At 49.3% G+C, this 11,891-nt stretch overlaps 1 protein-coding gene across 1 annotated transcript in view; it reads right to left on the reverse strand.

The window, feature by feature from the left end:
- CALN1 (calneuron 1) overlaps positions 1-11,891 on the reverse strand; it is a 137,588-nt gene that overhangs the window by 104,620 nt on the left and 21,077 nt on the right. The window contains exon 2 of the mRNA XM_009888854.1: positions 9,019-9,139. Coding sequence (XP_009887156.1) covers positions 9,019-9,139 — 121 coding nt within the window. The remainder of the gene's footprint in view (positions 1-9,018; positions 9,140-11,891) is intronic.

Below are 11,891 nucleotides of genomic sequence, written 5' to 3' on the forward strand. Positions count from 1 at the left end.
CGCTGCTGCTGGGTAAACTGAGGCACAGAAAGATCAGTGATGGCCAAAACATCCCAGTGAAGAACTACAAAGAGATATCTGGTCTCCCGCTTCTCCATATGTACGTCTAACTCCTAAACCTCATTATTTAGGGGGCAAACCTGTTTCTGAGTGTTCCTGTATAGACAGCGCATAGCTGCAGTGCTGAACAGAGGCTTTTTGCCTTTTCTTTTGGCATTGGTGAGGTGGCTGCTCCAATGGAGGCCATTGATTCAGGTTTGCTTATGGTTTGCTGTGACTCGATTAAAGCTGACGTGCTGAAAGACACAGTGAACTCACACAGCCTGGCTGAAATATCGATCTCCACAACCTGGAGGAGCACCTGACAGTCCACAGCATCACAACCACAAAATGGGCAGGTGCACAGCATGCAGAGCATCGCCGTAACCTTTGAAGCCTTAAATATTAAAACCCATGGTAATTAAAGGAGGGACCTGCAAAGCCTAATGCTGACTAACCCTAAGACACCGTCTGTGTGACCGGAGACATGGCAGTGCTCACCGGACCCTCAGGTCCATCCTGCTCCGGCGCTTTGCCACCACCCATGCCAGCTCTCAGGTCTTCTCGCTCAGGTCCACGCTGCTGGGATTCACGGGCACGCTGAGCCATTCATCTTCCAACTCACTCTAATGGCAGCTTGTCCGTGTCTTTTTCAAACCATGCATCAGCCCTCGAGCCCAGCATCGATGAGGAGGCCCCGCGAAATGAAATAAATAGCACTCAGTGCCACGCAGGGGATGCCTAAGGCAGCTGAAACCCAGAGTCTGGGTTCATACCTCTGTCTGTGCAGTTAAATGAGAAGAAATGGCTTATCAGGGTCATTTTCAGCTGAGGACCAACTGCTTGACTCTCCAGAGCTGCTGTGGCTTCCTCAGAGCTGAGGTTTCCCCGGTGCCCCGGCCCTGTGGCTCAGGAAGGAGCCGGGCACTTCCCGCCCAATTCAAAAAAGAAACCCCATCGCCTCCATTTCTGAAGTGGGTAAGACGTTCTCAGGCGGCTTCAGCCAAAATCTCTGTTCCCGTGGCACCGCCAGCAATGCTCAGCCCTGAAAGCCACAGATCCGGGTCAGAAATCGGTGTCTGCCTTTGCAGGGAAAGATGATGCGGACAGAGTGACAGCATCCCAAAGGAGCTCATTCGGAGCCAGACCAGCAAGAAACGATGTGCTCAGAGGTGGTCACCCATCTGGGTGTGCAGATAGCGTACAGCACACCAAAACCCTGCCATGCCCACACCTCTCCTACACCTTCATCTCAAAAATGGGGGAGACGGCAGCGTTTAGTCTGCTTTGCTTCCACCCCCTGCGTGTGTGCCACGTCCTTACAGGTATGAGCACAGTGACCCTACCCTGGCCTCATCCTCCATACACAGCTAAAAGCCACTGCCCAAGGAGTACATTTGCAGAGGACCAAGGCTGCAGGTAAGGATGAGACCCCTGAGTCCGCACAGCAACACTTACTAGAGTAGGAGCGACTTGCTCAAGTCAGGGTTTTAAGGCAAGGGATTGAAGGAACTTGTAAAATTAATGATCCAGCCTAGAAGCTTGCATAAAAAATTAAAAATCCATATTAAAATCTGTATAAACGTGTCGCAGCAAGATTTAAATGCCTTTTAAAGCATGTTTAGCTCTTGATCTGAATTTGCTCCGTTCCCGTGGCCCGAGGCGACGCGGGCAGCGAGTTATCAGCTCGCTCCACGGAGAGCCCGGCTCGCAGGCGAAGGGGCAGCGTCTGAAACAGCTGCGAGGAGCATCGGCCTGGCGCGATTCACGGCGTGTCAGGGAGCACTGAAGCCTCGGCAGCACCTCTGCGGTGAGAAACAACCAGCAGGTTTCGAAGGAGCTGGATGAAGACGCAGTCCGCGTCCCTCTCCCCAAAACCATCTTCTAGCTTCAAGAGGCTCCTTTGTGGTGAACACAATAAGCCAGAAACCCTCGAGCCTCTGAGCAAGGATAGCTGAATATCCACCACTAGTGACTCGTTTGCTCGCCAGCCAGTTTCCTATAACTATGTCAGCATAGCTGGAGTTCAAACAATCTCTTTAATTGTTGTCCAGATGGTGTCCCTGTAATTCTAATTTGTTGGCAGCCAATCTCATTTTATTTATACTCTCTTGCTGTAAGGACTCTTTCCTCAGAGATGATGCTGATGCCCGTTCTTGTATTTTGGAGGCAAGGAGTCCAGGTGACATATCATCCCCTTGGCAGAGGGGGGGTGGGACAGGGGGACAAGCCCCTCTGTGAGCCCTTCCCAAGGCTGCACCCGGGAAAATGCTTCTCCCCCTGGGTGACCAACCTGCCAAAGCGCTGGCGCCTTGGGCTGTACGGCATTGGAGGGTGGAAATACTCGCTGTTCTGGCGTTTTCCCCCCAATCCACAGCTTTCTGCCACCTTCCTGATGACGATCTCTAGTGCTGGAGAAACCACACGGATCTTCAAGGCCCAATGGTCCCTAAGGCAATGCAGCAGGTAAAACCTTCAAGACATGGTCTTCCTCTCTGGTGAAACCCATAGCAGCCAGACCTCCCTGTGCTCAGCCACTTTGGGTGTCCAAACATTGTCATTGCCTGTTTGGGGTGGGAAGCACTTCTAATTTCAACGGAAAAAAAAAAAAAAAAAGCTTTCCTGGAGGCCGAGAGTGAAAGATCAGTGATGCTGGAGCTGGATGGAGGTCTGTCTGTCTGTGGCACACAGGATGGCTCTGGGAAAGGTGGGGAAAGCTCCCCGAAAGCTCCCCGAAGCCAGGGCAGGGGAACCGAGCCCCTCCAGAAGCACTGCAGCGGGGCAGGGGCATCGTGTCTGCCACCCGCTCCAGTCAGTGCCAATATCTGGAGACCACTAATGAGGCTCGGGCAGAGCACGGTGGTCGGTAACTATAAATCTCTCCCCCGGTGAATTCCCTTGGAGCTCAGCAGGGCTAAGCCGGCACGCAGCCTGGGACAGGTCGCCACCGTTTCTCCATCAGCAGCTCCGTTCCTCCACTGGACACGCGCCGTCCGGAGCGAACGCACAAATAATACTCTGCAGAACATGAACACTGTGCCAGTTTTCATGATTTTTTTAAATGGAGGCTGCTTCATACCAGAAACTACCAAGTCCCAAGGAAACCCACACTGTAATTAAAATACGTAACTGGAAAATGAGCAGAAGGAGCTCAGCAGAAGTGAGATACAGCTGCTTCTGTCCACAGAAGAATCTGCATAGTGATGCCGCAGTTTTATATTCAAAGACACGAAACACTATTAAAGCCCAATATACGACATAAATTATTCCATTTCCAGTCACACTCACTCACAGTGGAGACACTGTGGATAAACCTCTCTTTAAAAAGAACTCTGCGAAAGAGAAAATGAGCTTTATACAGTTTCATCCACTTAATTAACAGGCCGCTTGCAGCGCGTACACTGAAGCATGGATTTGGAGACCCGTGCACAAATCCATGCGCAGAGCACGCTCCCCCTTGCTATGTCTCCTATCCCAGGAGAATATCCTCGCAACTCCTTCCTCACCAGCAGGATGCTCTCTCTTCTTTGTTTCTCTTTCCCCTTTTCCAAGTGTTGTGGTTTTTTTTTCCCTTCCCATGGACAAAAAGCCGAGTGGAGCAGACTCAGCCTGTTGCTCCTCCATGAGTCAGTCAAGTGACTAATGCCTCTCCCCCCTGGGTTTCCCTCCGCAAGCACATTGCTTCGCTAAAACACCGTTTGATCTCACCTGGGACACCAAAGATAATCAGTCTCAGCCGCCGACACGGCGCAGCCAGCTGGCTGCTGAGGCTGGAGGGAATCTGCCTGCCCCTTCACCTCCTGCGCCCATCAGCGGCGTTCAAATCTCTGCCAGCAAACAAGCGGACCCAGAGCAAAACCAACACCCGGAGAGAGAGGTGCGGAGTCGCACAGCAGCCCCTACGCTCCAGCAGGCAAGGGGCTGTCTATCGAGCCTTTCTGATAACACGGGAGTGAACGAGGCTCTGGATCAGCCACAATCCTCGTGGCTCATTGGGTTTCTGCTAAATAACAACCCCCCAATGAGACTGCATGGTGACAGTGCTCTGCAGCATCACGGTCCCTCCCTTCCCAGGACTTAGAGCGTCCAAGGACCGTCATATCAGACATGCTCAAGAGGGTAAACTCCCTGGATTTTGGCCTTATTTTCAGAGGCAGTGCTAGGATGGCATGGCTGTGTTTGTGATGTGGGACTACTTTACCCGCTGTGTCCCCCAGAAGGGACCCAGCATGCCACCAGCCCCAGGACTGCCCACCTCGCCGTGCTGCTGGAATCCCAGAACCAGCTCCAGCCCCAACACACCTTCAGCCACTTGGCATCGCCTGCATTATTGGCACGTGGGAGACAACTGTTCGTTTAAAATCCATATGGGCCATCATTTAACCATGCCTTTTAAATTATTTCAAGAGCTGTTTCCCAGTATATGCTGAAGCCCCTCATGGTTGACTTTTACACAGGAGCCCAGGAAAGTGCAACCCAGTTAAGATCTTCTGCAGGTGGCAGAAGGGAGGTTGCTGGGAAGAAGCAGAAACCAGGTAACACACGTCCTGCAACGTGGTGTATAATCTACAGCGATGGAAAAGTCCCGTGGTGAGGGAAGTCCCCAGATTCCTGCCTTGAACTCTACTGCACCCCAAGCTCCTTCAGCCAGCAGCTTTGCCCCCATTTCACGTGTTGCTCTGCTGACGTCTCCAGTTTAGGCAGGCAAAACCATGCACTGGCATTTCCACTCTGGATCTCAACCTTAAGGATCGTATCACACCAGCCCGGCTGATGCATACAACCACAAAAAATAGAGAAATATCCCTCAGCCTAGAAAAAGCCATGTAGATGCCACAGACCCCACCTGAGCCGGAGGCTAACCTCGTCCAAGGCACCAGATGCCCATAGCTGTCCTGCGGCTGTGCAGCAATGTTTCCTCCTGCACGGACACTGCTGATTTCAAAGGAATCTGGGTCAGGTAAGGATTTATCCTGATGTCTTCCTGGGCAAATAGCTGCTGCTGTGGTTCACATTTGGGTTTTCTCTGCAAGGCACTGACTAGCGTGCATTTCACAGCCACTTTTTGCAAAGCCTACTTAGAATGCATGTGCCTCCCTTCAGGTGATATTTGTCAGATTCCTACTATGGAAATGTTTTTACCTCCTGACAATACCCTTTAGATAGTGCCTATGGAGGTGGATGACTCAAGCTTGACATGATGATTTCCATCCACCATTTTTTATTAAAAATACTCCTTGAGCTTCGTAATGTGAAGACAGAATCTGGTTTTTAAAGGGATGTGGAAACCACAGAGTATGCACAAATTGTGCCACAATTTTATGTCAACCAACAATAGCCAGAAAATCTATATGTAAAACAGTTCCTCCCAGCCTTAATTTATAATCTCATGCATAGAAACCGCTAAGCATATGGCAATAACTTCCATCCGAAACCCCACCGTAGTTGGCGGTCCCTATGAGACAGGTTATGGATGGCCTGCCACTTTCAACTTCGTCACTTACTTGATGTTACAAAGTTAAGTATCGCCTAATATAGCTTTCTGCGAGTTAATTCCCTTTGTGACGGTGACAGCTTCTAAAAACCCTCACACTACTACAGAACCGCAAATAGCAAACACCGCTGCTAGGAATAGACAAGCCATCAGCAGAGTGACCTGCTATCTCTCCAGCCTCTTCCCTTACTGCCAGCATAGTATTTAAAGCAGGATGGAAAAAAACAGAGTGGAGTTAAAGTCGACAGATGGCTGATGCAAGTCGGAAAAGTTTTCATAGGAGAAAAAGAACCGGTCGGAGAAGACGCAGAGCAGTACCTTGAGCACACAGCTCCGAACGGTACGCGTTCATCCCAAAACCCAGACTCCTTCCCCCGTATTTTAATTGAAGTCAGAAATATTTTTCATTTCCCGATCTCCGTATTATCCTTCACGCGCTGACCGCAGGCTGCAAACGCCGAGCGTTCGTCGGTATGCGCTGCGGGGAGGTGCCGGGGGAGACCCGCTGCCTCCCAGCCCGGCTGCGCAGCACCTTCACCCTGCAGCATCCCAGAGCCCTCACTTGCAGAAATCCTTCCCAAAGCCAACGGCATTAAGACACGCAATGCTAGACACGAAAAAAAAAAAAAATCTGCTGGAAAAAAAACGACAGATCAGCCACTTGTTGGAGCATTCTCTGCAAGTGCAGAGAAGCATTATAGAAAATTCCCACTGACTTCCCCAGCTTCAAACCTTTAATAATTTAATACGTGTGACTGGAATTTCTCAACAGGCTGGAACTCCCTCGGGACCAAAATCTCATTGAAAAAGAAACCAAGGAGAATTTGGCACCTCTTTCCCAGCCTGTAAGATTAAATGCAAATATGTTATTGGCATCGAGCTATCACAGCTTGATATATACACAAAGCTCCCATACACTGACATTAACTTCTCCAGGAAGAACATTTTGTTCCTCACCCTGAGATAGTTTATGCTTAAAGGTAGAAAGGCTATTTCTGTTTTGGGTTTGGGCAGTCAACAGTTGTACCTTTACCAATTACCAGCACACCTGGGCACTGATCTAGCCTTAGTGACAAAACACAGTTAAGACAGTGACTGCTAACATTACATATAATTTCCAGTGGCTGGGCTGTGCTCTGGTAGCTGGCACACAGAAAAGTGTCTCCGGCTTCTTATGCTGCTCCAGCTTTAGCGGACACGAATCAATTCAGTACCACTTCTGTGTTTGCAGGGGGAAAATAATGGCCTGAGGTTGAGCTCTTCTCTGCTAGGCTAAGAACTGGGGCATATCTTCACGGCAAAGACACAAAGCCCTCGAAAACAGGTGTTTGTAAAGCAAAAGGCTGTCAGAAAAAAAAAACAAAAAAAACCTAAATTCTAACAAGAAGCCTGTGCTTAACAGGCAGAGAATAAATGGATGATTAGTTAAAGAGCCCTAACCATTCTCCTGAAGAATGAGGGGGATACTCTTTGTGAACAGAGATGAATGAACTCTGCTGCTCTCCAATTCAATAGCACAGTTATAATGGGGCACCGACCACATTAAATGGATGCAGCGCTCGCATTAGCAGCGACTCGGCTGCTGCCTTCTCAAAAGACGACTCCACTACACCTAATTCGCTTCATTTGCCGTTAATTAACGGAGATGATCCGCAGCCTCTCGAGCGCTGGTTTCTCCTCGGGGAAGGCGGGTCTGGCCGTGGGGCTGTGCCCCGCTGCCTCCCTCAGCCTCTGCTCCCAGCCCCGAGCCGCCGGTGGGAAAGCGATGCCCCAGAGGGCTTGCGAAGCTCGCAGCCCACCCGATGTGGCTTGGGCTGACAGCAGGGAGACATGGGAAGGATGGAAAGGAGACCAGCCCCCCCCCCCCCCCCCCCCCACGTCCAGCCACACACCATTTCCAAGCAAACAGCAGGGGAAAAATTAAAGAAAAGTTTCCCCCGTGCAACTCCGACAGCGGGTTGCAGCCCTGGTGCCACTTGAATCAGCTCTTGATGGTTGTCTGCAAAGCTCAAAGGCAGTTCCAGCAGATGTGCTCTAATCAGGGTAGGCATAGCAGAAAACCTCTTGTTCTCTGCATTTGAAACAAACTGTGAGACCTCATCCAACGTCCTCCTGTCTGCTCAGCCAACCCCTGTCACCCTGAATAGGGACAACAGCTAAGCTTTACCTTGCAACATAAATTGTCATCTATAGGATGCGCAAAAGCTGAGCCGGTTCAGGTCTGCTCACTAATTCCAATCTTCAAGCAAAGCTCCTGTAACGCAGAAGAGCCCAGAAGACGCCTCTGCAGTCCTTGTGTTCTCAGGGTCTTACCCAAGCTGCACTGAAAGTGGTTTCTCACGGCACATCTATGTGCATTCAGCACATACTCATTGGGCAGAAGACAAGCAGTTACAGATACTCAGAATACACTCTTTGTACTCAAGATAAGTTAACGTAAAGCTCGCAAAACCAAATCCAAAGGTTCCAAGTTGACAAAGGCTTGAAAACTAAGGTCTAATTTACCAAAGCAGAGGTGAGAAGGAGGAGGGTGGGCAGAAATGTTGGCCTTCTGTTTTGCCAAAATGCCTCCAACCTGTCCTGGAAGGACCGTTTCCACCTTACACCATCCCCTTGCTCATTTCCTCATCAACTTCTCCATCGAGACCATTGATTATGATCGTGGCTTGTACCAAATGTCCACTGGGAAGCAAACCAAGAGCTTCAGTTTGTTCCACAGCCCTCAAAGACCAGCTGCCAACAATATTAACTTTTGCTTAGAAATGATCCTGGTGAGCCACACATGCCTAGAAAAGAGGACTCCTCACCACGAACCAGACTGGGTGTCTACCTGACCTCATGTCCCATCTGCGGGGCAGAAGAGATTAGCAGTAACCAGCTTCTAGGGAGGAAATTATGGGATCCTACAGGCAGCAGATGCGGACAACCTTCCTGATAGCCTTTGCCAGCCTGAGTGTGGTCTGTGCTCCCAATCACTGACCTGGAAAAGGGAATTTTAAAGCTCTTTCCAGCTTCTTAAGCCACAAGCCACCACCATGCATCTTGTTATATTGAGACACAGAGAGAAACCTCACTTTTGAACAGCCACAAAGCAAATGAGAAGACTTGCTAGGAAGACAGATTCAGCTCTGCATGTTCCCAGGAAAGGCTAAAGACATCTTTATAAAAAGATATTAGCTTAACTTTTTCTCTTGCAAAGTTTTGCCCATAAAAAGCAGCCTTTCTCTTTCAAAAAGCTGCCTTATTTCTAGGCAGAAAGACAAAATCTGAGGCTAAAAACAGTCTACAGCTCTCAACATGACTTTGGTGGGGAACCTTTTCTTTGTCCCTGATCTGCTGAGCCATCTCAGTTCTGACCTGCCTTTTGCTCATTGCTTCACGGGGAGAATACCTTTGGCTATTGCATGACAACGCTACCAAGAAGGTGAAAATGAGCCTTTCCCTGATCCCAGCCCCCTTTGGAAAACCGCAAGGACGTTGCTCACCATCTAGTTCTTCCACGGAGATATTCGCTAGCTGTTCGCTGTCGCTGCCAGCGGAGAGGGGGCGGTTCAGGTAGTTGCCTTTGTACAACAAGCCAGCTGTTACATGGTGGAATGGCATCTTCTCCCTGGGCACGAGAGAAAAAGGAAGAGAAGGGCTTATTTAAGTGATTTGTCTTTGTTTTATTTGAATAGTATAATAGCCTGGCTTGAAAGAGTAGCTGGACCAAAGCATCCTATAGCAGGGAACGCACACTCAAGTTGGGTGCATGATCACAGATTTTATTTACTGTCTAAGACAGGAGCTAAACAAACAAACAAAAAAGCATCAGCTTCTTCTTTATGCTGAACAAGAGTTATCAGAGACAGAACAGCGGTGCCTTAGGACAATATGAGTCCCCAGCGCTCATACTGCCGCTTTCAGCCTAGAGACTTGCTATTTGGTAATAATTATATAGTGCATAGAGGTCTACATTGACTTGCAATTAAAAAGTCATAGGATCCAGCAGCACGACTTTCAAAGGCATGCAAGGGTCTGGACACAAGCTCTCAGGCCCTGCTCCGGAGCATCCAGAGCCCTAAAACTGTTCAACCCCCCAGCCCAGAGCATCCCTGCTGAGCGAGACGCACGTCGCACCGCTGCCTCCGCTCCAGACTTCAGTGGCCCTCGCTGAAAGAAGAAAATTCACATTTGAGCAGGGACCAACAAAGAACATTTTCATCTCACAAATATGACAGCTAAGGAAAAATACTGCTCAATGGGAGGCTGTAGCAGAAAAGTGTTTGCAAACTTAGCAGGTATAAACACCGCAGCCTAGTGAAGGGCAGCCATCTGCACAGACAAAAGTGGAAATTACTGTCAGCAGCACTTACACATTGATTTAGGATACACAAGAAAGAGGCGAGTTTGCCAAAGTCAATTGAAATATTAAGAGGAAGATTTGTCATACCCTTGGCTGGTTTCAATCAGCGCAGCCCCATCATGGGCCTATTGCGTTTTATACTGTACGTTGCCAGCAGATATAAATCAGCGGAGTCAACAGAGCCACCCAGACATCAGCCGAGGATCTGGCCCAGGGTCTCTGCAGGGGCTGGAAGGTGGCCAGGACACGCTGGGCAGTACGGTTTGGAACGGACCATTAATATACGTTTATATGGCAACTTTGGCAGATCTCACTCACACCAGTGGGGGATGTGGCCCCTTGGAAACGACCTCCAAGGGCATTCCCACTACAGCCACACCGGGACATCAGCGTGCTTTGCCGTAAAGAGATAAGAGCCACCTACTGAATCGTTCTCCAGCCAACACTACAATTACAAGGATGATCTGGCTCTTACTCAGCCATATGTTCTTACCACAGTCAATAAAACAAATATATACATATATATTCATTAATTTTGTAACAAATACCTTCTTGCCTCACTGAGTTAGTAAAAGCTTTAATAGACTCACCAAGAGCAAACTAACCTCAAGACACAGGAAAGCGAAGAAGAAAAGCCGTGAGGTTTCTCTTGCACTGCTTAGCACGTACCTAGAATTTCTCTTGCAGTAATTATGTAAATAAATCCTAATCGTAATTTTAAGTATTTTTATTTGGGAGCCACTTTCTTCAGCAGCACATTAGAAACCGTAAACAAGGTTTTCTTTTTCATTAAGCATATCTGTAATTTCCCAGCACTTGCCAATTAATGTATTTCATTCTGATATATTGCTCGCTCTGACATGCTGCTCTGCGCTAAGACGAGAATTTTACCTACCCACAGGGAGGTAAAGCTTTTTTACCCACTCAGCTTTGGTACCTCTCTAGGTCCCGACAAGCAGGGGTAGAGAGACCCTTCCAGCCCTTCACACTGCCTTCATGAGCTTCCAGTCCCACCACAGCATATTCAGGCAGCAATCGATCCATGTTTTCTCTCGATAATCACACGCCCAACGTAAAAACAATTACACTGATTTTCAAAACCCTACCAAATTCTAGAGATTTAAATCTCACACCTGCAACGGCCCAGCGGAGCTTGCCCTGCGACAGCAGCGCACCAAGAGCCCACGGGGTTGGGGATGGATGGCAGCACCCGCCTGCGCTGGCCCCGGGGCGAAGGGAGCTCAGCCCCCCGCACTCACCCGCTGTCGGAGTAGCGGCAAGCCGTGCATTTAGGTGCATTAAAGCATTTCTGAAATCCCTTTCTGTGCCTTCACTTCTACAACCATTAAAAAAAAATGACAACGCATCTCCGTCGAGGGCTGAAGTGCTTCAAATCAGCTCCCACCTGGGATCCTGTAACGCGTTTTAGTACTGGGGGGGGACACCCATGATATCCCAGAGTGAGAAATTCTGGATTAAATTCCACCACCGAGGTATATTATTATTTTTAAAATTGCGATATTATTCAACGGAAACCCTGCTGAATTCCAGCACCTCTCAGCCTGCCTCCAGTTTTGACAAGAGATGCTCAAAACCGGACCGGCAGCAGCGCCAGCGCCAGCTGTCCAGACAGGGATGCACAGCCGCGCTTCGGGAGCACTCGGCATCCTGCAGACGGGAGCCCTGCTGTCGAAATCCAGCCTGCAACGGCAGGGGGAGAGAACGGCAAAAAGGGGCACTGCAAGGTGTGGATTGTGGGAGAGCTTGCCAAACAATGCACCACATTTTGCAAAGCACCCTATGTTGAAAGACCTCAAAAGCTTCGTGGAAATAAGTAGGTGCCAGATGCCTGTCTGGGAACGGGAGGTCTGTCCTAGCACAGCCAGATCGGCCCAGGCTCATTTTGAATTTAGCCAGAATCACAGAATCATAGAATGGTTTAGGTTGGAAGGGACCTTGAAGATCATCGAGTTCCAACCCCCCTGCCATGGGCAGGGACACCTCCCACCAGCC

Source organism: Charadrius vociferus, unplaced genomic scaffold (genome assembly GCF_000708025.1).
Source record: "Charadrius vociferus isolate BGI_N301 unplaced genomic scaffold, ASM70802v2 scaffold636, whole genome shotgun sequence".
NCBI classification, from domain to species: domain Eukaryota; kingdom Metazoa; phylum Chordata; class Aves; order Charadriiformes; family Charadriidae; genus Charadrius; species Charadrius vociferus.